Source organism: Myotis nattereri, assembly GCF_964212035.1.
Source record: "Myotis nattereri genome assembly, chromosome: 5".
Lineage (NCBI taxonomy): Eukaryota > Metazoa > Chordata > Mammalia > Chiroptera > Vespertilionidae > Myotis > Myotis nattereri.
Window position 1 is genome coordinate 20,981,348 of NC_138080.1, and position 22,150 is coordinate 21,003,497.

General features: G+C 50.9%; 1 protein-coding gene across 5 annotated transcripts in view; it reads left to right on the plus strand.

Moving 5' to 3' along the window:
* BRD4 (bromodomain containing 4) overlaps positions 1 to 22,150 on the plus strand; it is an 88,911-nt gene that overhangs the window by 56,206 nt on the left and 10,555 nt on the right. For all 5 annotated transcript variants that reach the window (XR_013995992.1, XM_081091392.1, XM_081091393.1 and 2 more), the window contains exons 3-11: positions 3,271 to 3,408; positions 4,666 to 4,801; positions 6,105 to 6,385; positions 7,022 to 7,384; positions 8,416 to 8,544; positions 13,585 to 13,794; positions 14,307 to 14,506; positions 14,792 to 15,087; positions 16,053 to 16,163. Coding sequence is in view for 4 of the 5 variants with exons in the window: in XM_081091392.1 (XP_080947518.1) it covers positions 3,271 to 3,408; positions 4,666 to 4,801; positions 6,105 to 6,385; positions 7,022 to 7,384; positions 8,416 to 8,544; positions 13,585 to 13,794; positions 14,307 to 14,506; positions 14,792 to 15,087; positions 16,053 to 16,163 (1,864 nt within the window). In the remaining variant the exon portion in view is untranslated. The remainder of the gene's footprint in view (positions 1 to 3,270; positions 3,409 to 4,665; positions 4,802 to 6,104; positions 6,386 to 7,021; positions 7,385 to 8,415; positions 8,545 to 13,584; positions 13,795 to 14,306; positions 14,507 to 14,791; positions 15,088 to 16,052; positions 16,164 to 22,150) is intronic.

The following is a 22,150-nucleotide window of genomic DNA, read 5'->3' on the forward strand; positions in this document are numbered from 1 at the left end:
TCTTTGTCCCAGCTGCCTTTCTGCATGCCCTCATGCCTACCTGCACTAGCTATACTGCACTAGCTCTTAGTGTGTTTTTTTGTTTTGTTTTTTGTACTCTCTGCCTCTTCTCTCTTTAGAGAGGTTTTTGTTTGTCCACATTCCTAGCAAATGATTCTGGAAACTTGACTTGTAACCCTAACTGAACCTCAAGGAACAAATGGAATAAATGCTTTAATATTTTCTTCAAATGCTTTTAATTGTTTTTTTCTTCAAAGCATCAAGGACTGAATGTCTTTAAGTTGCCCTCTGCTGTTTGCCAAGTCCCATCCCTACACCTCCAACCCCTGGACCAGGAATTGGAATTAGATAACCCAGGCAGCGGTTTATGAGTGCTAGAGCTAGCTATATAGCTGTAGGACCCTCCGCCTTAGCCAGGCATCCAGTTTCAAGTAGGATGAACACACTGGCATGATTCTCCTGGCTTAAAGGCCACTATATCTGTGACAATTGTCCAGTGCTATCTGTTCGCTGAATACATGTCATGTGCACTTGAGAAGAGAGAGTCAGGAGAGAGCACTGCAGGCCTGAGTCATGAACCGGCTCAGGAAAGAGGGTGGAGGCAAAAGAGGGTCCTCGCCAGATTTGGACTTCAGAGGCCACACTTGTCATTGACTATAACAAGGGGTAGAGGCAGCTGACCTGTCATTAGAGGGAAGCTCTTGGGAGAGCTTGCTACTCTGGTCTCTGGTTGAGCTGGTTGTGCAGGGTCCACAGATGAGGGTGATCTTCCTAGAGTAAATACAAAAAAATGGGTGAGAAGAAGCCCTGGGGTGGAAACCAGGGAGGAGGTGGGAGCTTGCAGAGGGGAGCCAGGAGACCTACCAACAGAGCAGTCCCCCATGTCTCCACATTGGAGGCTACAGGGGGGCCAGAAATGAGGATTCCGACCTGACCCTCCTGTTGGCCTTTAGGAAGGCATTGGTGACCTTAGGAAGATGTGACGCAGAAGTAGAAACCAGATTCTCGACGGTGTGAATGAGAAGGTGAGGACACGAAGCCATCATTCAAAGAAATTTGGCTTTGAAGGGAAACGTGGCAGGGTCAGAACAAAGAAGGGGTTGGTTTGTATAGGGTGATGCAGAGGGCCGAGAGGGTGAGGCAGACAGGAGAAAGGGCACTGGGGGACCCTGGATTTTTAGGCAGCAGCATCCCGCCCAATGGGACAGCCACAGGGGCGGGTTGTCTATTAGGTCAAGGATCACCCTCAGCAGTTCTGATAAAGGAAAGAGAGGCGGATGGACATTGGCACTGATCTAGTATCTTTAGAGAGGTAGGAATAGTGAGAAGTAGACCCAGGTGGGGAGGGTGGTGGTGGTGGTGGTGGGTGCTGGTAGGCTGGGAGCAATGTCATGCTAAAGCCCAGTTTTTTAGGGGACTCAACCCCCCACCCCTCCACCTCCCACTTTAGGAGATAATGTTAATAGGCTCACCCAAAAAAGGTTTCCTTTCCTTTTATTTCTGTTTTCTGATGCCTTCCAGATCTTTACCTCCATTTTGGTCTCTGGTTCTTGTTGGACGTTTCATTAGAATGCCTGCCTCTTTCAAATTCAGTACACATGTATGGTTGGATTGTCATGCCAGTAAACCCACTGCGTTCTTGTCAGTCCCTTCTCCCTACCACCCCCCTTTTGTCTTCATCCCATCTCCTCCCTTGTCCTCTATCCTCAACCACTGTCCTGTTTGCCTTTGAGTCACTTGACACACTGGTCACTTCAAGCACCTGACACCCTCTAAGAGACCTCTGACCATAAATAAAATCTGGATTTCCATTGGGACAGATATATCTGGATTTGATTCTCTTGGGAGAGGTGATCAGAGCACAGTATAATGTAGAAAGTCTGGTTCAGTCTCCCCTTTGAGGCCTCTTGGCCAAGATGCCTAGAGCTGGGATCTGTGTGAGCTAGTGATTTTTGTTCCTTTTCTGGGTGTCAAAGCAACTCAAAACCTCACACCCCCAGCTTGCCTTTTCAGTACTGCCCACCACTGTTCCCAGGTAGGACGTTGGCACATGCTAACAGATAGGCCTTCCCCTGCCATAGGCTTCCACTTGGACTTGGTTTTGATACCCCATTCAAGCCTAATTATGGGGTTCTTGGTGGGGCTAGGTGGCTGCATGCAGGTCCCCTGCCTGGCTCTCTGTTCCTTCCACCTGGAAACCTAGGTGCTGCCTGTTCTGTCCCCAAATTCCCCTATGGTTGTTTTTAAAAATAAACATTTGGTTTTAGTATTCTAAACTTAGAAGAAAGCTGTGGCGATAGTAGTGTTTGATCCAGAGGGCTTGTGGACATCTCTGCCTGCCATCTGGCTCCTTCTGTTTGGCACTTGTAGAATAAGATCCAAGGGTTTGAGGAGGGTCTGTGAAGGCTGATGCAGATTCCTCATTTGGCAGGTAACCTGTTTAGTGCTTACTTGTACCAGATACTAATGGGTCCTTAGTGGTAGACTGTGTGCAAGTGAAAGAAGTGAAAGGCCAATGAGTTTGACTGAAGGTGGAGGTCTGCTCCATGATTGTTCAGTGTGACAAGAAGTAAGGGATCCAATTGTTAGGGGTGAGCTCCACTGCTGGTTCCATTGGAGTTTGCATTTTATGGACACATAAAATTTCACATTGTGGAGAGAAAGTAGACCTGCCACAAGTGGTTTTACTAGATAAGAACTGCTTTTTTTTTTTTTTTTTTAAATATATTTTATTGATTTTCCACAGAGAGGAAGGGAGAGGGATAGAGAGTCAGAAACATCGATGAGAGAGACACATCGATCAGCTGCCTCCTGCACACCTCCCACTGGGGATGTGCCCGCAACCAAGGTACATGCCCCCGACCGGAATCGAACCTGGGACCCTTCAGTCCGCAGGCTGACGCTCCATCCACTGAGCCAAACCGGTTTCGGCAAGAACTGCTTTTTTAAAGGCTGTATGTTCTCCCCATTCTTTATTTAGAATGGAAGGTCACTTTAACATACAAAAAAAAAATAGATCTCAGTAAAGACATCCTGTTCCCAGACAGGGCAGTGGCAAACTTGAACGTTTTTCCTCCAAATTACACCTAGCATTTGGGAATCCTTCCCTGGTTTACTTTATCTTGGGGTCTCCTTGAAATTGTTCACTGACGCCATGGAAGAGCTTCGGGCTGTGCATCTGTGGAGTGACCTGTGAGATCTGCAGGCCCAGCTCTGAGTGCTGTGTGACTGCGGAGGTGACACTGGCCTTTTGCTCTCTCTGCTCTCCAGGATTACTATAAGATCATTAAAACACCTATGGATATGGGAACAATAAAGAAGCGCTTGGAAAACAACTATTACTGGAATGCTCAGGAATGTATCCAGGACTTCAACACTATGTTTACAAATTGTTACATCTACAACAAGGTGAGATGTTGGGGCTGGTGTCCAGCTGCCCTGCGGGGAGGAAGAGGCGGATATGTCTACAGCCCATAGGCAGGGGTGCTGGAGTAGACTGGGGTCTGACAGAGGACACTTAGAAGCAGGGGTAATGGAACCCATGGTCTTGCCTGTGACTGTGTGGGGAGAGGGGTGCTCTCTGTTTTCTGAGCCGTCCTTGTTAGCTTGAAGCATGTGCTGCTTATGCCCTTGGGATTTGGGTTCTTGAGTATGTAGTAGAGAAGGTGTGAGAAGAACAGTGAGGACTTGTTAAAAAGTCCATTTGGATGATGTAAATTGTCAAGAAGTCTACAAAATGTATGCTCAAACAGAAACTTTGATGTGAGAGAAGGGGCAATGGGGCCTGCCTCATCTAGAACTGTGAACATGACTATTGTCAGCTTGTAGCAATAGAAGCAAGTATCCCCCAGTCTTATGTGTAGACCTGAAGATCACTTCTTAACCCAGTAGCCGAACCTTTAGACTCGGCTATGCCATGAAGCCAGATCATTTATTATTTACAGTTCAGACCACACATGTGATTAAAACCAACCCTTTCAAATAGAACGACCCTGGAGGGAGACACTATACAGAAATCACCTTTTGACCTCTGCTGGTGTAGTGGGTAAAATTGCCCAGAAGAGATGGGTAGGTGAGTTTCTTGAAGTTTACCACATTTTTTAAAAGTCTCAGCTCTCACTATTAGATTTAAGCAAAATGTGCCCAGATGAGGTTCTCAGTTTAGAGCTGAGGGGGAACAGCATATTACAGACTAGGGGAGATTGGGGATCCGTAAGGCAATATGAGATGGTCATTGCCCGGAGCCCCAGTGAGCTGCCTTGGAATACACTGGGGAACATGGTTGGAGCCCTGCTAACGTATCTGTAGCAGGAAATCATGTGTAAATCAAGTATATCTAGTGAAGTTGAATTGTATTAAAAGAAGAGCCCCTGTGTCTGATTGATAGATTGTTAGATGTTTAAGGCATAAGGATGGTTTCTCAGATGGGCCAGTGCTTAACAGGCTAAAGAGGGAGGTGCTGGCCCAGCAGACGTGCAGGTACATGAGACTGTGATGCCTAGTGGTATTAGCTGTGTTGTGGGCCTTTGGGGTTCATCTTGGGGAACCTGAATATGATGCTTCACATTTGGGGCAGAGGTGGTGGCACAATGTGGACAATTCTTGCTCTGCTTAGAAGTTGGGGGCGGGGGGGATTCTGACCCTCACCCTGCATGTCCCTTCCAGCCTGGAGATGACATAGTCTTAATGGCAGAAGCTCTGGAGAAGCTCTTCTTGCAAAAAATCAACGAACTGCCCACAGAAGAAACAGAGATCATGATAGTTCCAGCAAAAGGAAGAGGACGTGGGAGGAAAGAAGCAGGTAGGGCCCCCACACTGAAATAACGAGGAAATGGCTTCATTTCTCCCCCATTGTTTGCCCCTCTCTACTCCAGTAGAAGACTAGCGGTGGTAGGAAGATGGCTGCTGGTTGGATACAGTTGGACGAGGTTCGGTGGTGGACCTGCCCAGCGGGTTTCACGATTGTGTAACCCTCCCCCAAAGTAGAAATAACTGAGCCCTGCCTTTTTTAAGGACTTCAGTTTAAGAAGAAAGTGTAACTTCTCTAAAATATTCTTAAATTATGTGAATTCTTTACCCTGCCAGCACCATAGATAGTCTCTGCTTTTTCATTTCAGAGAAAAGAAATTAATTTGACCAAAGGCATTTTTAACTAAAACCCAATCTTAGAGTCTTGGGGGTTTGTTATCTGAATTATCTTAATGTGCTTGTGTTGGAGCCCTGCCTGTTTTTTGGCACCCAAACTTTTAGTCTGCCTTGCCTATCTCAGTGCCTATTTTCGCCTTCTGCATCTTGCCGTTCATGGTTCCTTGCTGCAAAACGGTGATGTTTGCAAGGTGGCCATGCTGTGAGCTATTTGCTTCTCACAGGAGCCAGCTTTCACCTGGCTTCCCACCGCACTCAGGAGAAGTGGTGACTTCATGTGAGCAATGGGAGTTAGTTGCCCTGGAATGCTGAGGGGTAGCCAAGGAGAGCTGGTCTCAAGTCACTGCTTAACCACAGAACCTGCCTGCATGTGGGGGCAGACATAGGGCTTTGTATGTCTGGACTCACCCGCATGGCTGCAGAGAGGCAGCACCTGGCCAGTCTCCCTGTCGCTCAGGGAAGTGGGAGCTTGCCAGTTTCCAGAAGCCTTGGCCATGGCTTCTGATGCCCACCCCCTACCAAGAACACTTGCTCAGAGGCAGTGCTTCTGGGAATGAGGACAGCACTGCCCAAAATTGCCAAGAAACATTTTTCTGCTCTTCATCCGCAGTCCTGGTGCTGACTCTCAATGTGTGTTTCCTCCTTCAGTCCAGCCCTCCCTGCTTATGAAGGATCTTTGTGCCCAAGAGGATACTTGCAGCCCAAGACCCCCAGGAAGTGTGAATGCAATGCACCCACCACTACTGAAACCCTTTCTCCCCACCCCGCCCCAGCAGTTGGACAGACTTAGCTGAGGTCTGGGGTGTTTGAGATGTTTTCTCTTAGGCAAATAGCTGTGGTGACACTGTGTGCCACATCTATGAAGATCTGTGCTCACCATATGTGGCAATGTCCCCAGGAGGTCCGCTTGCATGTGTCGGGTACAGCATCTAACCACCTGTCCCTTTTATGGTTGGTAGGGCCGGCAAAACCTGGCGTCTCTACGGTACCAAACACAACGCAAGCATCGACTCCTCCGCAGACACAGACCTCTCAGCAAAACCCTCCACCTGTGCAGGCCACACCTCACTCCTTCTCCACCATCACCCCAGACCTCATTGTCCAGACCCCTGTCACAGTGGTGCCGCCCCAGCCACTGCAGACTCCCCCGCCTGTGCCCCCTCAACCCCCACCCCCACCAACTCCCCAACCTGTGCAGAGCCATCCACCCATCATTGCGGCCACCCCACAGCCTGTGAAGGTGAGTGTCCCTTAGGTGTTTGTGTGTGGCCCAGCCCGACCACTGGTGGGCTCCTACCACCTCGGCTAGCGCCCTCCCACCCCTACTCCTTGATTTGTAGCAGTGAGCCTTGCAGGAGATAGCTACCCATCCTTGCCAGTGCTTCATGAAGAGCGTGTCCTGGCTCCCAAGGGCACTTGTGAGTGTTGGGGGTTTGGGGAGAGGATTAACTCAGCATAGTCCAGAAGCTACTGACCCAAAGATCCCATAATGGAGGCACTGTCTCCTGAGGTTGTTGACCCCTCCCATTTCTGATTTAGACCATGCATGTTGACAGAGGCTAGCTAAATAGTTTCTGAAACGTGCCTTCCAAGGTGGCTTAGTGGCAGGCTCGGATCTGGGAATCCCCCAATAATGAGTAGGAAGCTGCGTCAGGATTGTTTTGTTGGCCTTTGATGAGCAAATATAGTGCTCAGTGGCATGCATTCTGCCCCTAGCAGGGCCTGTTCCAGCTGCAGAGCAGAGTGGTGGGACACGCTCTCCTATTCCTTGGGCGGGTTGGGACCATAGGAAGGACCTGGTCCCAGGAGTGACGCTGAGGGCTCGAAATGCCAACCACACCTTTGACTGTGCTTATCTCTTCTGTGCTTTCTGCAGACAAAGAAGGGTGTTAAGAGGAAAGCAGACACCACCACCCCTACTACCATCGATTCCATTCATGAGCCACCTTTGCTGCCCCCAGAGCCCAAGACCACCAAGCTGGGCCCCCGGCGGGAGAGCAGCCGGCCTGTGAAACCCCCAAAGAAGGATGTGCCCGATTCACAGCAGCACCCAGCACTGGACAAGAGCAGCAAGATCTCGGAGCAGCTCAAGTGCTGTAGCGGCATCCTCAAGGAGATGTTCGCCAAGAAGCATGCCGCCTATGCTTGGCCTTTCTACAAGCCCGTGGACGTGGAGGCGCTGGGCCTTCATGACTACTGTGACATCATCAAGCATCCCATGGACATGAGCACAATCAAGGTGGGCCAGCAGGTGTCCATGAGGCCAGGGAAGACCCCAGAACTGTGCCCCAGCAGCTCTCTAGCCGCCTCACCAGCCCAAAGGAGTGAAGCTCCCCCTGCTGGGAACTGTAGGGACATGCTCCTAGACCAGTGATGGCGAACCTTTTGAGCTCGCATGTCAGCATTTTGGAAAACCCTAACTTAACTCTGGTTCCGTGTCACATATAGAAATTTTTTGATATTTGCAACCATAGTAAAACAAAGACTTATATTTTTGATATTTATTTTATATATTTAAATGCCATTTAACAAAGAAGAATCAACCAAAAAAATGAGTTTGCGTTTCACCTCTGACACGCGTGTCATAGGTTCGCCATCACTGCTCTAGACAATGAGGCAGTTTTGGTCAGACAGCAGTGCTGCTTCCTAGTCTTAGGAAAGAGCCCTCTTGGGCCTTGGGGCCCAGTGCCCACTGGCACCTTGCATACAGTAGATGCTCTAGAGAGTGTGGGGGCTGGTGACTTTGTCAGGCTGTGTCATGGGGAGGGCCTTGCTGTCTTCTCTCGGTAGGAGGCACATGACAAGCACTGGCATTTCATCACTGTCATATTCTGAAGCCTTCTGGTTTTATTGTAAGCTTTTTTGCATTTTTCTTCTGAGAGTGGAATAAGCCTTCCCAAACATGGGGTGGGCACAGCGGGGACAACTATGTTCCTTTTGACCAATGTTTTGTCCTTTGTCACCAAAACAAGTTTTATACACCTGGTCATAACAGGGCCCAGCCCTACCTTTTTCAGTTCTGGCTTAAGCTCTGCCTCTGTGGATTCTATGTCCACTTCTCCCTTAGCCAGGCAGAGTGACCACATGGGTGGATTTCCAGCCCTGAGAATTGCTGTTGAGTGTCTGTCTCCTTTTCCAGCTGGCACTGGGAACTAGGGTGATGACCTCTTTCCATGATCTGGGTTAAATCCCCACTTGCTCCTGCTAGCAGCCCTCCCTGTTGCCATCTTCCACCAGCAGGGGCAGACACAATCTGTCTTGTCTTTCCAGTCTAAACTGGAGGCCCGTGAGTACCGTGATGCTCAGGAATTTGGTGCAGATGTCCGGTTGATGTTCTCCAATTGCTACAAGTACAACCCTCCTGACCACGAAGTTGTAGCCATGGCCCGAAAGCTCCAGGTGAGGCTCTGGGAAGCTCCTGGGCAGTCCAGGCCTCTGTGGGCCTTGGCAGACTTTATCTCTGTCACTCACTTTTGGCATATGCCACATTGCTTTGGAATAGTGGACTCCGGATAACACCTACATTTCATGTTGAGATCGTTTCATTATAATTAAAGCAGGGGTGTTGGTTGGGGTTTGGGCCTTGCGCATTTTAGGTTTTATGTGGGGTATCCCACTGAAAGCCCCCATCTCCCTTGCATTTGGTTGTCCTTGGTTGTAAGACTGTGTGTGCTGTTCATGGCCCAATCTCTTCTCCAAAACAGACCTGTCTCAGGTCATCGGGAGGGGGCAGGGGCGACGGCGACGACACTCTTGCCAGGTAGACACTTTGTCACAGTTGTGAGCTAAAGTAACTAGGTGACCTTGGGCATTTCTTTACTGTAGTCCTGAAGCCATGGCTTGCCTTCCAACTGCAGAGCCTCTGCTTTCAGATGTTCCATGTGTTCACAATGCCCTAATGGGATTCATGGTCCCTCAAGTGGATCCTGGCTGTGCACACGGTAGCTGTGCGGGGAATGGAGGAGCAGATTATAGCATAAATGTGTGCATCGCGTTCTTCGTGTGGTGTTTTTTAAAGGGAAACATACACAACTATCAACAATCTTTGGTTAGATCAGAGGTTAAATTGTGAAGAATAAAGTCAATATTTAGTACTGTTATCTGTCTTATTTATTTATTTATTTTTTAATCTTTAAAATTACACATGTAAGGCTCCAAGTTGCTTCTGCTTTTAGGGACAGATACAGCAGGTCATGGGCTAGGCCACATGCCAACACAAGGTGCAAGTGCTCTGGCTGGAGCTCAAGTCCATCTCACATCCCACGTCCAAACCTCATCTGGTGGCTGGATGGGACTTCCTCACACTTGGCTTTTCCAAGCACTTATGAAATACTTTCAGGGCAGAAGTCAGGACTTGGAACCACTTTTGCATCTTGTGGGTCTATTCCAGTTAAAGGTCACCTGAGCCCTACTGCCCGCCTGCCTCCCAGATGTGTTAGCTCCACATGTTGTTTTACTGGAGCCAAGGCACAGTCTCCTCAGTTCTTCCACTTGGCCCCTGTCCTAGTCAGGGGCTGCCTTGGGTTCAAAGAATGTGTCCAGAACACTTGGGGTAGGAAAAACCTTGTTATTAGTATGGACCTGTCTGGTTTTATTTTGTCTTAGTTTTGGGGAGGCAGGGGGCTCTCTTTATTTGGTCCTGTTGGCTTTCTTCGCATTCCTGCTGGTTCACTCTCTTTACCATCTCCCATCCTTGAAGGTAGTTCAGGCTTTATCATTTTCCTGCAATTCTCACATTTGGCCACCAGGTGGCAGTGGAGCTCGCAGTATTGCACCTTGACAAACACGTAACTCTCCTCCGAGAGCTGGGGCAGCTTTTCCCCAGATTGATTCCACACACTATTTGCCGTCATGCAACCAGATAAACCCTAACAAGTTTTCTGCCAGCACCAAAGATTGTCTTCCTAACTTTTGTGCCTGTTTTAAGGTTGGTGTTTTCTTGTTTATTTTGCTTTTTTTTCTTTCTTTTTTCTTCTGGGAGTGGTATAAGCATGCTTTCAGGGCCTGGTTTGTGTTTTTTCTTCTTTTTTTTTTTTCTTTCTAATATATATTTTTATTGATTTCAGAGAGGAAGGGAGAGGGAGAGATAGATAGAAACATCAGTGATGAGAGAGAATCATCGATCGGCTGCCTCCTGCATGCCCGCCTCCTGCATGCCCCACACTGTGTGGGGATCGAGCCCACAACCCGAGCATGTGCCCTTGACTGGAATTGAACCTGGGACCCTTTAGTCCTCAGGCTGACGCTCTGTCCACTGAGCCAAACCAGCTAGGGCTCAGAGCAGGTTTTACCCATAGCAAGGCCACTGATAGGCTTGTCACACAACAGCCTTTTTCTAAACATTGATTCTAAATACCAGGCTGGGCTGGACTGGGCAGTACACAGGTGGGTAGTCCAGCGCAGGACCACCTCCACCCCCGGCCTGCTTTGCCTGCTGCAAGGTATGGGTCACTTTATTATTGAAAGTAACATACCAGGAGAAGGGTGGGGTCTCTGAATGGCAGAGTTAAAGTGTCAAGCTCTCTGACCTCTCTCTCTGAAAGGCAGTTGCTGTCTGTATGGCATTGCGGGCTTTGTTTTACTTCTTTTTCTGAAAGCTCTCCTGGATCAACATGGTTTAGATCATTGGATTTCCCAGCAGGAAGGGAGAGGAGAGAGGAACAAAGCCCCAACCCTTGTTTGCCTTTGTAAGAGGTCTTGAGACCTGTTGTCTCTTAGTTAGGCTGTGCCCAAGGACTGGGATTTACCTGGGAAGAGTGATATGGAAAAGGATCTTCTTTGTTTTCCTCTTCCAGCCTCTAAATTCTGGGCTTGGCAGCTATTGTCACAAATCTCTGGGCTTGAGGTTTCCTCAGGAGCCCGAGGGTGACTTAGGACCAGAGCTATTGGTAGTACTACCCTCTTCTCTGTTGTGAAATATATGATTTAGGACGTTTAGTAACCATTTGGGCTATATGTTTATTTCAAGAAAAAGTGCAAATTAAAGTAGAATGCAATTGTGCGTATAGTACAGAAAAAAATTGAACTGAAACGTGTTGGTATTCTGTATTAGATCCCAGAGACAGGAAGCTTTTGAGGGGTGTGTGTGTATGTGTCTGAGTATCTTTCACTCATGGCTACATCCCTAGTGGGTCTCCCACTGCCTGTATTCCATTTCTCTTTTTGTGCCCTCTGTGCCTTGGATGTGGCCAAACCCCACAGCACTATCCAGACTTGGCTGAGATGGAGCTGGACTACACTTCCCTCCGAGGGTCTCCAGCTGCCTGGCTTTGAGTCAATTCACTTGGAGGTCTTTGGGCACTGCGACTTCCCAGCATCTAAACATCTCTGTTTTATTAAAAGGGGCAGGGGTGGTGGGCAGTATACTTCCCCCATGAATCTGATGCGGCCCGGTTAAGTGATCCTGGTCAACATTCTAGCGAGAGGAGGTACTTGTTCTGAAACTAGTGTGGTTTGCTGGTGCAAAGAATCACATTGTGGTCCAGATTCATGGGGTAGGGTACAGATGATGGCATGCTGGGCAGGGCAGCTGGGTCTACCTTGAGACACACCAGGACAAGTGCTGTCTCTCTCCCCGCCCCCCATTTCCACAGCAGCCAAAACCTGTGTGGAAGAAACAGGGACATCCTTATGGCAAGAGTAATGCTGCCTGGCAGCTGGCAGGGGAGTCTGGGCCAACAGACAGGTGGCATGAAGTATCTCCCATTTGGTAAAATGTTATTTCCTAGTAGCACTGGGTGCTGGGCCCTGCGTGCTGCTCTCCCCCTTTCATGGAATCCTGATGCCCTGACACCTTGTCGGACACACTTCTCTCACCTGCCCCCTGCTTCTTGGAAGGAGGCCTAAATCTTCCAGATGCTTGTGTAAATCACTCAGGGACCTGGGCGGAGAGGATCTTTCTCATGCCACCGGGGTCTCTGCTCTGGTGTGAAGCCGCCTTTCCCTGGCAGCCTGGGTGGTGGTTTCTGTTTACTCCTGTTTTTTCCATATCCCTTAGACCTGCTTCAGGATAGTCCAGGCCTTCCTGGAAAAGGAGCTGCCTCAGGGGAGGCCACACTGAGAGGTCTGGAGGGGAGGTGACAGCACCACAGTTGTGTGGGATGCCTGCCCGCCCTGCTGCCCAGGGGGAGGGGAAACGAGCTGTGTTTTCAGAGACATTAGGGCTTCTAGAGCTGGCTCTGTCAAGTGTGCTCCAGTTTGAAACAACAGTCTTGGAGCTCAATCCCATGGCCCTCCTGGGCCACACTGCTCTCTGGGGCATCAGTTCACATTTAGGGAAGGCCCCTTCCATCCTATGAGATACCATGTTGACTGATTTATGCCAGGCTTAAAGCAGATCCCAATTTCCTGCTGGGAAGCCAGCTTTTTCCTTCCACTTCTGCCCTCTGTCCTGGGTCATCACTGGATTTGTGATAATGAAGTCCTCAAGGTAGGATGGGACCTGCCAGTTAATTAGTGAGGCAGCAGATGCTGGATCGCCAGGTGCTCAGGCAGGGCTGCTGCCCCCCTGAGCTCCATGACCTCATAGTCCCGTCAGATTCCTGGATCTTAGAATTGGAAGGTTTCAGAGTCTCCTGGGGTGTGATCTCAAGTTCAGTAGTCCCATGGCTTCTGCTCAGGTGCTTACACCTCACAGAGCTGGCACCCTCCTGGAGCTTATCCTCAGCACCTCACATCCACTTTCTTGTAACTTTCTTAACTAGCCTGGCATGCTCTGGAGACACCCTAGCCATTGGCATGGGCCTGCTCAGTTATGTGCCCCAGAGGTGATCTGATGAGGGAGGAGGCACATCCAGCCGTATGCCTGCTGCAGCAGGACTTGACCTCTTCACTGGCTGAGGGCTCTACTGGGTACACTTTCACCGCTGGGCCTTTGCTCATGCTGTTTTCTCTGCCTGGTACACTCTCTAAAATTGTGGGCCCCACACCCTCCCTGCAGGAATGTGAACTGGAGGTAGACAGAGCCTCCTGCGCTGGTCACTGTTGTGTTCTGGTGTCCAGTTCCAGTATTCAGAAGGCTCCCTTGGGATGTGCTGACTGAGCGCCAATCTGACAAGAACCTTAAAGCACTCTTTCTGTGGGTCCTGGTCTCAGCCCACCATTTATCAAGGGTCCTCAGTGGTTGGCTGCTTCCTGCAACCTATGTCCCCTGGTCCTTACCTAGACTGTGTCCAGGCTGTGTCAGGAGCACCTTTCTCCTCAACATGAGATTTGAGAGAGGAGTGTTGGAATTGGTGTCAGGGAGCCCTAGCCAGCATGTTGCCGTAGTGGCAGGGAAAGGGTTACCATCGGTCTAGCTCTCTGACCTTCCCGCTCACTTCCTGTTGAGTTGACCCCAGTAGCCAGTGAAGCTATAGTGACACTGGGCCACAGCCTGGTGGGGACCCAGCAGCCCTGACGGGCATGGCTTTCCCCCATCCCCACCTCCCTACCCCTCAGGATGTATTCGAGATGCGCTTTGCCAAGATGCCAGACGAGCCTGAGGAGCCTATGGTGGCTGTGTCGTCCCCTGTGGTGCCACCCCCCACCAAGGTTGTGGCACCACCCTCATCCAGTGACAGCAGCAGCGATAGTTCCTCGGACAGCGACAGCTCAACTGATGACTCTGAGGAGGAGCGAGCCCAGCGGCTGGCCGAGCTTCAGGAGCAGGTGAGGCATGACTACTTCCATCCCTGGTCCCCCCGAAATCCATGGATCAAGCATTCTCCCCAGAGGTCTCCACGAGATGATCATGGCTCTGAGTCCTGGCAAGAGCAGAATTCCCAGTGGTGCCATTGTGCTAGATCACGGGCATATTGAACGTATGCATATGTATGTCACACATGGAGATGGGGAGATATGGCTGTTCTTTGGGCAGAAGGGAGGCTTCTGGATCCTTCCAGTGTGTAGAAGGAGGCCAAGCCAGGGGCTGCATGGTTGTTCTGCAAGCTGGCCATCGGGCCTTTAGTGCCCAGTGTGTCTGCACTCCTGCCCAGTCTCCTAGGCCTAGAATGGCCAAAGGGCTTTAACAGCTTATCATTTTAGGTGGTTGTTCTGGGCACCTTTGGAGTCCAGGGCCTGGGTGGGCATGGACACTTTAGAAATCTGATGGAGTGGCAGGTCAGGCAGCTATGTACCAGCCCCAGTGTGATTGGCATGTGTCTTGCCTATATATTCCATAGCTCAAAGCCGTGCATGAGCAGCTTGCAGCCCTCTCGCAGCCCCAGCAGAACAAACCAAAGAAAAAGGAGAAAGACAAGAAGGAAAAGAAAAAAGAAAAGCACAAAAAGAAAGAGGAAATGGAGGAGAATAAGAAAAGCAAAGCCAAGGAACTTCCTCCCAAAAAGACCAAGAAAAACAACAGTAGCAACAGTAACACAAGGTCTGTACCACCCTAACGCCTCCATGGGGACCTAGCCTGCCCCAGTCAGAGGCTGATCACCTCTGCTCTTCTCCCAGGGACAAGGCTTTAGCGTTCTCCAGGTTTGGGGGGGAGAGGGGGGATGACAGGTGGAATGGTGCAGACGGCAAGGACACCACAGCAGCTCCCCTGTTAACAGTGAAGACCAGCAGGGTGGGGGAATAGAAAGGACCCATTCCAATGAAGGAGTGGAACAGGTCCCCAGCTTCCCAGGGTACCCATTGTGTCTGCATTGTCCCTTCATAGCAAGAAGGAGCCGGTGCCCATGAAGAACAAGCCTCCTCCAGCATACGAGTCAGAGGAGGAGGACAAGTGCAAGCCCATGTCATATGAGGAGAAGCGCCAGCTCAGCCTGGACATCAACAAGCTCCCTGGTGAGAAGCTGGGCCGAGTGGTACACATCATCCAGTCTAGGGAGCCCTCACTCAAGAACTCCAACCCCGACGAGATTGAGATCGACTTCGAGACCCTAAAGCCATCCACCCTGCGGGAACTGGAGCGCTACGTCACCTCCTGTTTGCGGAAGAAACGGAAACCTCAAGGTGCCCTTGGGTTCCCCTGGGGCTTGGGGATTGGAGGGAGGTCCCAGGCAGAAGAAGGTTGGCCAAGCTGCTTTTTCCTGCCCTTCCATCAGGGAGGCCCCTGTGGGCACCTCAGGTGACTCTCTTCCAGACTTGGCTTTTTCCTTGACATAGACACCTCTGGAGAATTGGGACATGACATTCAGTGCTGGGCTGTCAGTGCCTTTCTTGACCTCTCTGGTTGATGGTCACCTGGGGCCCACCTGCACCTTGGTATTCTAAGCCTTGCTCTGAGCAGCAGCTGTTTTCATCTTCAACCTCTGAAGTCTTTCCCCCCAAAGCCACGCACATAGCATCCCCTCACCCCACCCTTTTGGTGCCTCTGAGGGTTGAGGCTGGGAGAGTCTTTAGGGCAGCTTTGTGCCTGCCTGCCATTCTTCTCGAGCTCAGCATGGCCCCCTCTCTATGAGTCTTCCAGGCAGCCCTTTCCTGTTACAAGTGTCTTGTCTTGGCTCAGCTTTTGTCTTAAGATCAGTAGGACTTAGGATCCATAGCAGGGCATTGTATGCAGCCTTCATCCCAGCCCAGGCTGACTCCAGGGATCCTTGGGCCTCTTCACTCACAGCCAAGAAAGTTACTGAGGGAGCCTTAGCCTGACAGTCCTCCTCATAGGGTGTTTCCTCCTCCCTGTTTCTTAATCCCGATGAACGCTGCAAAGGCGATTCTGAGAGATTGGTCAGGGGCGGGGCAAGCTTCTTGAAATTCTGGTATAAACTGAGTTTTTGGCCAGCAGGCAGTAGGCTAGCATCTTATCACTGGGGAACAGGGGGCTGGTTGGGGGCTGGGATGCTGTCAGTGGCAGCCTTCTGGCTTGTGGGGCACCGACTCCCCCCTGGCCCTTCCTCCCAAGGAGTGGAGTACATTTGGGTTAAGAGCAGCCCCAGGGTTGGGCCTTGCCTGACGCAGTTCATATTGTTTTACTGCAGCCGAGAAAGTGGATGTGATTGCTGGCTCCTCCAAGATGAAGGGCTTCTCGTCCTCTGAGTCTGAGAGCACCAGCGAGTCCAGCTCCTCTGACAGTGAAGACTCCGAAACAGGTTAGGGTCCTACTCAGCATCTTGTCCCACTCCTGCCTGTGTTCAGCACCATTTGTCCTATGTGGTGGTCATAAGAATTACCCGGTCACTGTTTTAACTCTAACTGGGGTGGCGAGTAGCCTGGCACCCTGTTTTCTCCCTCATGGACTGGGCTAGGAGGACACAAGTGGCTGAAGGTATTGACACTGCAGAACTGGGGTGGGGGAAAGCTGGTGAGGATATTGGGTGCTGGGGGCCCAGGTGTTGGCATTGATCCTAGTGTGACCCTACACAGCTCCACAGTCTTCCTGCATCACAGTCACATGCAGTGTGGCCATCCCAGGTAATGTGCTTCATTCAGCAGGTGTGGAGCAGTCTACTGTCAGCCCTGCTGTCCCCAGACTCGGGGCACTGCCATCCTCCTTAGAGTGTGCTCACTGCCATGTTGGTGGCTTCTAACTGCACACACTTGGACATGGGAGTCCTGTGCCTCTCACAGTCCTTCTCTTTATGCTCCGCGGGCCTGCACATGTGCCCAACCTGGGCAACAGTTTCAGCGTGGGAGGTGGGGCCGGTGGGGATGCTGGGAGCTGCACAATGGTGGGGAGAGAGGCCTTCTACCAGCCCTGTGCTTTCCTGATGATACTCAGGGGAGCAGAAGCTCAGACTTACCCAGAGAGGCTAAGGAAGAAGCCTGGCAACCACCCTGTGCTGTGAGATGGAGCCAGCTGTTCTCATGGGGTGGCTACTGCTGAGCAGACAATCTACAGACTACCTGAGAGCTGGTCCTGGGGGCCTCAGCATGTCCCACCAGGCAAGCCGCAGTGTGCATGTCCACAGTGGGGAACGTGTGTTTGGACAACAAAGCATTTTCTTTGGTGGACCTGTCCTGTCTGGTATTTTATTCTAACTGGAAATAAACCATAAGCTCCACTTAATCAGTTCATATAAATAATGTGACCTTATTTTACCAAGGAGGTTTGAGGATCATTTACGGAACCTGGGAAGAGTGATGCTGCTCTGAGGCGTTGCATGCACAGGTTCCTCACATGGGCTCAGCCTGTTTCTGTCAGGGGAAGCTAAGGACCAGGGGCCTCTGGGCCTTGTCACTGTCCTTCTTCCCTATTACAGTAAGGGCACCAGACTTTCCAAGTGAGTGCGGACTCACCTGCGGGGAAATTAAGAGGGTGCTGAGGGCTTTCCTGTGGCTCCAAATGCTGAATTACCTCATGTTCATTGAGCCTAAATGAGATGGAATTCATTAGGCCATGTTCTGTATTTATTGAGGTATTGTTGTATGCAGAGGCTAATGTGTACAGTTTGCTGGACACCTTTGTCACCATCCTTTATTTTTTTTCTAACCATCACCCCCCCCCCCATTCCATTTTTATCCATTTACCCCAGCAGGGGGCGCCCAGAGCCCATGCCTGCCCAGGAAGGGCTGCCTGGCCAGGCCGCTGCCCTCTGCAGGGTGAATTGCTGTATTCCTGGGCCCAATTAGCATTCCTGGTAGCAGCTGACTTCTCACTTTGGGTGCCAGTCACACCTAGGGTTTGCCTTCACTATGGGGTTCCTAGCAGGCTGCTCCTTTTAGGGATTTCTCATCCTTTCTCCTAAGGATTCAAGTTGTCAAAAGAAAACACTAAAGGCTGAAATTGGCTTGGGGCCTGGTCATTAAACCAGCACATCTTGGCTGAGTGTGAACTGCTTTGGCTGATGTGGCACCTTAGGGGGCTATGACTGGCCTTTGCCCCTGCCCCCCAAGCTTAGCAGGACTGCTCCAAGGCTCCCGAGTGTCCTGCTGCCATCTTTGTGGGGCACCCATGACGGCATTTCCAGTAGCTCTCTCCTGTTGCCAGCATGTTTTTCTTTCTTTTTTTTTTCTTCACATTTTTCCCTCCTTTAAAGAAAGTGGAAAGATTGTGCAACAAGTAATCTGAGGATCCTGGGAACAGCTGTCTTGGCGGGAAGGAGGATGAGATTTACAGTCTCCGAGCTGCCAGCCTGCAGGCACCCGGGCTCCGGTTCACTAGCCTGACTCCCTTAGCCCTCTTCCCATGCACCCTCCCCACCTTGGGTTTGTGAGTCTTCATTTTGCCTTCATGGTCCTGGCTTTCCTTTCCCATAAGTTTGTACTGGAGAGCTCTGTTGTGGGCCAGTAGGGGCTTCTGCTCTCAGGAAGGACCCATCCTGTGGGTTTGTGTTCCTGTAGCTCAGATGCTCCAGGTCCCAAGGTGGGAGCCTGTGACCCTATACCACTGAATACAACCATTGCCACCCATCCCTCACAGGAAATTGTACTCACTTCCCAGGCAGCTCTTCCAGCAGTTGCTCATGATGGGTCCATGGAGCTGGACAGCCCCGGTTTCTGCAACCAGTTACAGGTGGTTCTGCCGGGGCAAGCATATTAGAGGTATTTTACTTGGCCTTTGGGAGCTTAAATTGTTTTTCCCTCCTTTTGTTTCCATTTATATTGGAGCTGAAATTCCTGAAAAGGCCTATATTTTGTCACTTGTATTAATAAGAGTCAGTTCTGCTGATACAGCTCCGAGACATGAGTCACCAAAAGAAACTGAGCAGAGGCACTAACTCGGGGACCCCTCCTCTGGCTGCTGTTCACAGACAAGGATGCTGAGGACAGATCAGGGCATGGGACTGGTCCTCGGGGTCATGTTGCAGTTCAAGGAGGCGGTGTGTCACAGAATAGGGGCAGGAGGGCAGGCATAGCGGTCCCAGCCCAGTCCCATGCTGCCACATGTCCTTCGCTCAGCAGCACACAGTGCCTTTAGCTCTTCCACCACATCTGAGCCCAGCTCTACTTAGGTTATGGTCTTTCGTTAAAAACCATTCTAGCTTAACGTCTGGATCTGCTTGGGAGTTTGGTATTGGGAGGACAGAGTGAGTACAAGTGCTAGCATCCCACTGCCCCTAAGGCATCTGTAGACCTTATCTGGGCAGGCTAAGGGTGCCCCGGTTCCCCCTTTCCACTGCTGTCCCAGGTGGCTATAGCAGAGCTGTGGCTTCCCTGTCACCAGTGCTAGGATCCTGTCTACCACGCTCATGGGGCCAGGGATGTTCTAGGATTCTTCATCCTGTTTCCCTCCATCATATTGCTGTCTGGTTCTTTTTAGGTGGGGGTAGACACACAACTTGGGTCCCTCTTAGGAGCAACCCTTGGCATCAGCTACCAGGGCTGGAACCTGGGTTCAGAGTTGTGGGGTATTTCTTTTGGGCTTGGCCTGGTCTTCTAGTTGCAGCTGGAGCACACTCCAGCTATTTTAGTCTCCTCGTTTCCTTTTCCCAGGATTGAAGCATGTGGGTGTTTTTTAATAGCTCCAGGGGGAAAGGAATGCTTTATGTTTTGGAAAGATTTGAGCTGGAAAGTGCAGGCAGAGGCCATGGGGCATTCTTCCCAGACAACCAGCCTCAGCTTCCGACACACGGAGTCTCTGAGGGACTTGGTCCCAGTCCGTTCTTGGGATCTGCTGTTGCCCGCTCCAAGGGTGTGCTGCTTGCTCTCAGGGAAGTGGAGAGGCCCCTGGTGGGGATGGGGGAGTAGGCAGAGACCTGGAGGACTGGGCTGTAGCCAGTCTGCCCACACTGCCAGGTGACCCCTCACACACCCACATGCAGCTGGCGGGATTCTGGGGTGGGGCCAGCCTTGTGGAATGTGCCCTGAGTGAGAGGCTGAGCCAGTGGGCGGGTTTTTCCCATGCGTGCACTGGGAGGCCATGGGAATCCAGTCAGTGTCCGTGCATCCGGGACTCTGGCAGAGACATCTACTCTGCTTTGTGGGTGGGAATGACCCTATGCTTCTGCCTGGTCAAGGGAGCTAAATTCCATGCCCCAGAAAAAGAAAGGACGATTTTCCTCCTTGGCCTGTTTTTATTTTATTCTACACCCTGCCCCCCCTTAACAGTGTCTGTAACCGATTTCTCTTTTTATAGTTTATTTTTTGTTTCTTGGGGTTTGTAGGAATGCAGAAATGAGATGTTAGTTGTAGATGCTACACCCGAGAGCCCGTGTCTTTTCTTCCCTCTATCCAAGTCCTGAGGTGGGGCCAGATCACCTTCCTGAGATGGACAGCAAAGCAGCCCAGGGGAATAGGCTCAGAGTTAGTGGGGCCTGATGGCATCGAATACCAGATTGGTAGATCAGGCAAGTGGGATAGGATAGGCAGAGGCCTCTCACGTTAAAAGACTGGTAAAGTAGATGCTATCGTTCACTCAGGTGTACATGGGACCCAATCCTGGAAGCAGTTTTAGCATAAACGGGCTTGGGTGGTTTTGGAGACATCCATGACCCTTGTAATGGGAAAGTGGGTCTGTCCCTGCTCTCAGCTGGCCAGGCTGGGGCAGGGCTTCTAGTCTCCGGCGCCGTTCTCTGGTGTCCTGTCAGCGAGCAGGGCACAGGAGGCTGGCTCGGTCTGCAGTTCTTCTGTTCTTGTGACTTGGAACGGTACATTCCACACCATTTCTCTCACACTGGTTTCTCTCTCCCTCTATGTAGGTCCTGCCTAATCATTGGACACGGACTCTTAATAAAACGGTCTTCAGTTCCAGATTCCTTCCCAGCAAGCTCTAGCTTAAGTCCATTTTCTTCTGTGAAAGGGACAGGACTCCATCAAGTTATGGAATTCCTCAGAGCCCTGGGCCTGTCCCCAGGGTGCATTAGTCATGTCCATCAGAGCAGCACACGCCTAGTCCCGCCTCCGGGAAGGCTGCCTTGCCTGGCTGGCCGCCCGGGCCTCCTGTGTACAGACTGCCCGGCTGTCCCGCCCAACCTCCTTGGTCGTCTGGGCTCCTCTGGGTGGGTGGCATCTCCCAGAGTGATGACAATCTCGCTGCACACGCATGCGTGTGGTGCTGCTCCATGTGCAAGGCCCCATCACAAGTATGTTTTCTCTCTCTTCATCCCTCTGTCTCTTTCTGGGACTCTGGATCCTAACCACTTCCCTCCTGGACCTGGCAGTGACATGTAGCCCAGAGGAGACCTCATTCACCCTATGGAAGAAAGAACACACTAACATCTAGAGCTTTCCCAAGTGAGGAATGGGGGCTGTCCCTCAGCACGCCTTCTTTTTAGTGGCCCATGCAGCTCCATCAGCCGAAGGCTATCACCAGCCACAGCTGACTTACAGCCCCTGGAGTCCTTTCATTTTTGTTGTTCCCGTGGTTACCTATTGGGCATTTTTTCCAATTTCTTTAGCCTCTTCTCCTAAAGTTGCATAGGGAAAGGACCTCCTAGGCTGCCTTTTGTCCTTCCCAGGTGAATAGGAGCAGGCTGCAGTGGGGCTGGCCACTGGTGAGGGCATTTGGGGAGGCGGCTGTGACCTGGCCCCTGGAGCCCATCATCTCTGCCCCCGTGGTGTCAGGGTCTGGGCTAGTAGGTGAGAAAGGGTTCTCAAAATCCAGGGCACTGGTCAGTGAGTGGTAAGGGCATCAAAGCCCTTAGAGCCAGCTCCCTACACATCTCTGAGGGACATGGCCAGTGCGAGCACCCTCCTATTTTTTAGGCCCCTGAAATAATGGCATTTGCTGGGATTTTGGCAGGCCAGGGTGGCCGTATCATATAAGCCCTCTGAGAGGCACTGAATGGGCTTCTTTGCTCTAAAAATAAATATTGGCCCTTTTTTGGTCATGAATCCAGCATCTTAGCAGAAAACTGCCTGATGTGAAAAGTTCCCTAAGGAACAGCATCAGCCTTAAGGGAGATTTTTTTTTTTTTTTTTTTTAATATAGTTTGTGCATACTTCAAGACCTTGCCATCTGCTGGCATCTTGGAGCCAGCCTTCTGGAACTGGAGCAGGCTTGAGGGGGTGCAGTGCACTATCCACAGGCCCAAGCAGCTGTAGCTGCCTCAGATTGGCCTTGGCCTTGGGTTCTGCTCTAGCCTCCCACCCCCACACCCAGCCTCTAGGGTCTTGCTGTGATGCTGGGAGTTCAGGCTGCTCTCTGGTCCTCTGGCCAGTCAACTTCCAGTCAAGCACTATTTGCCAAACAGACTAT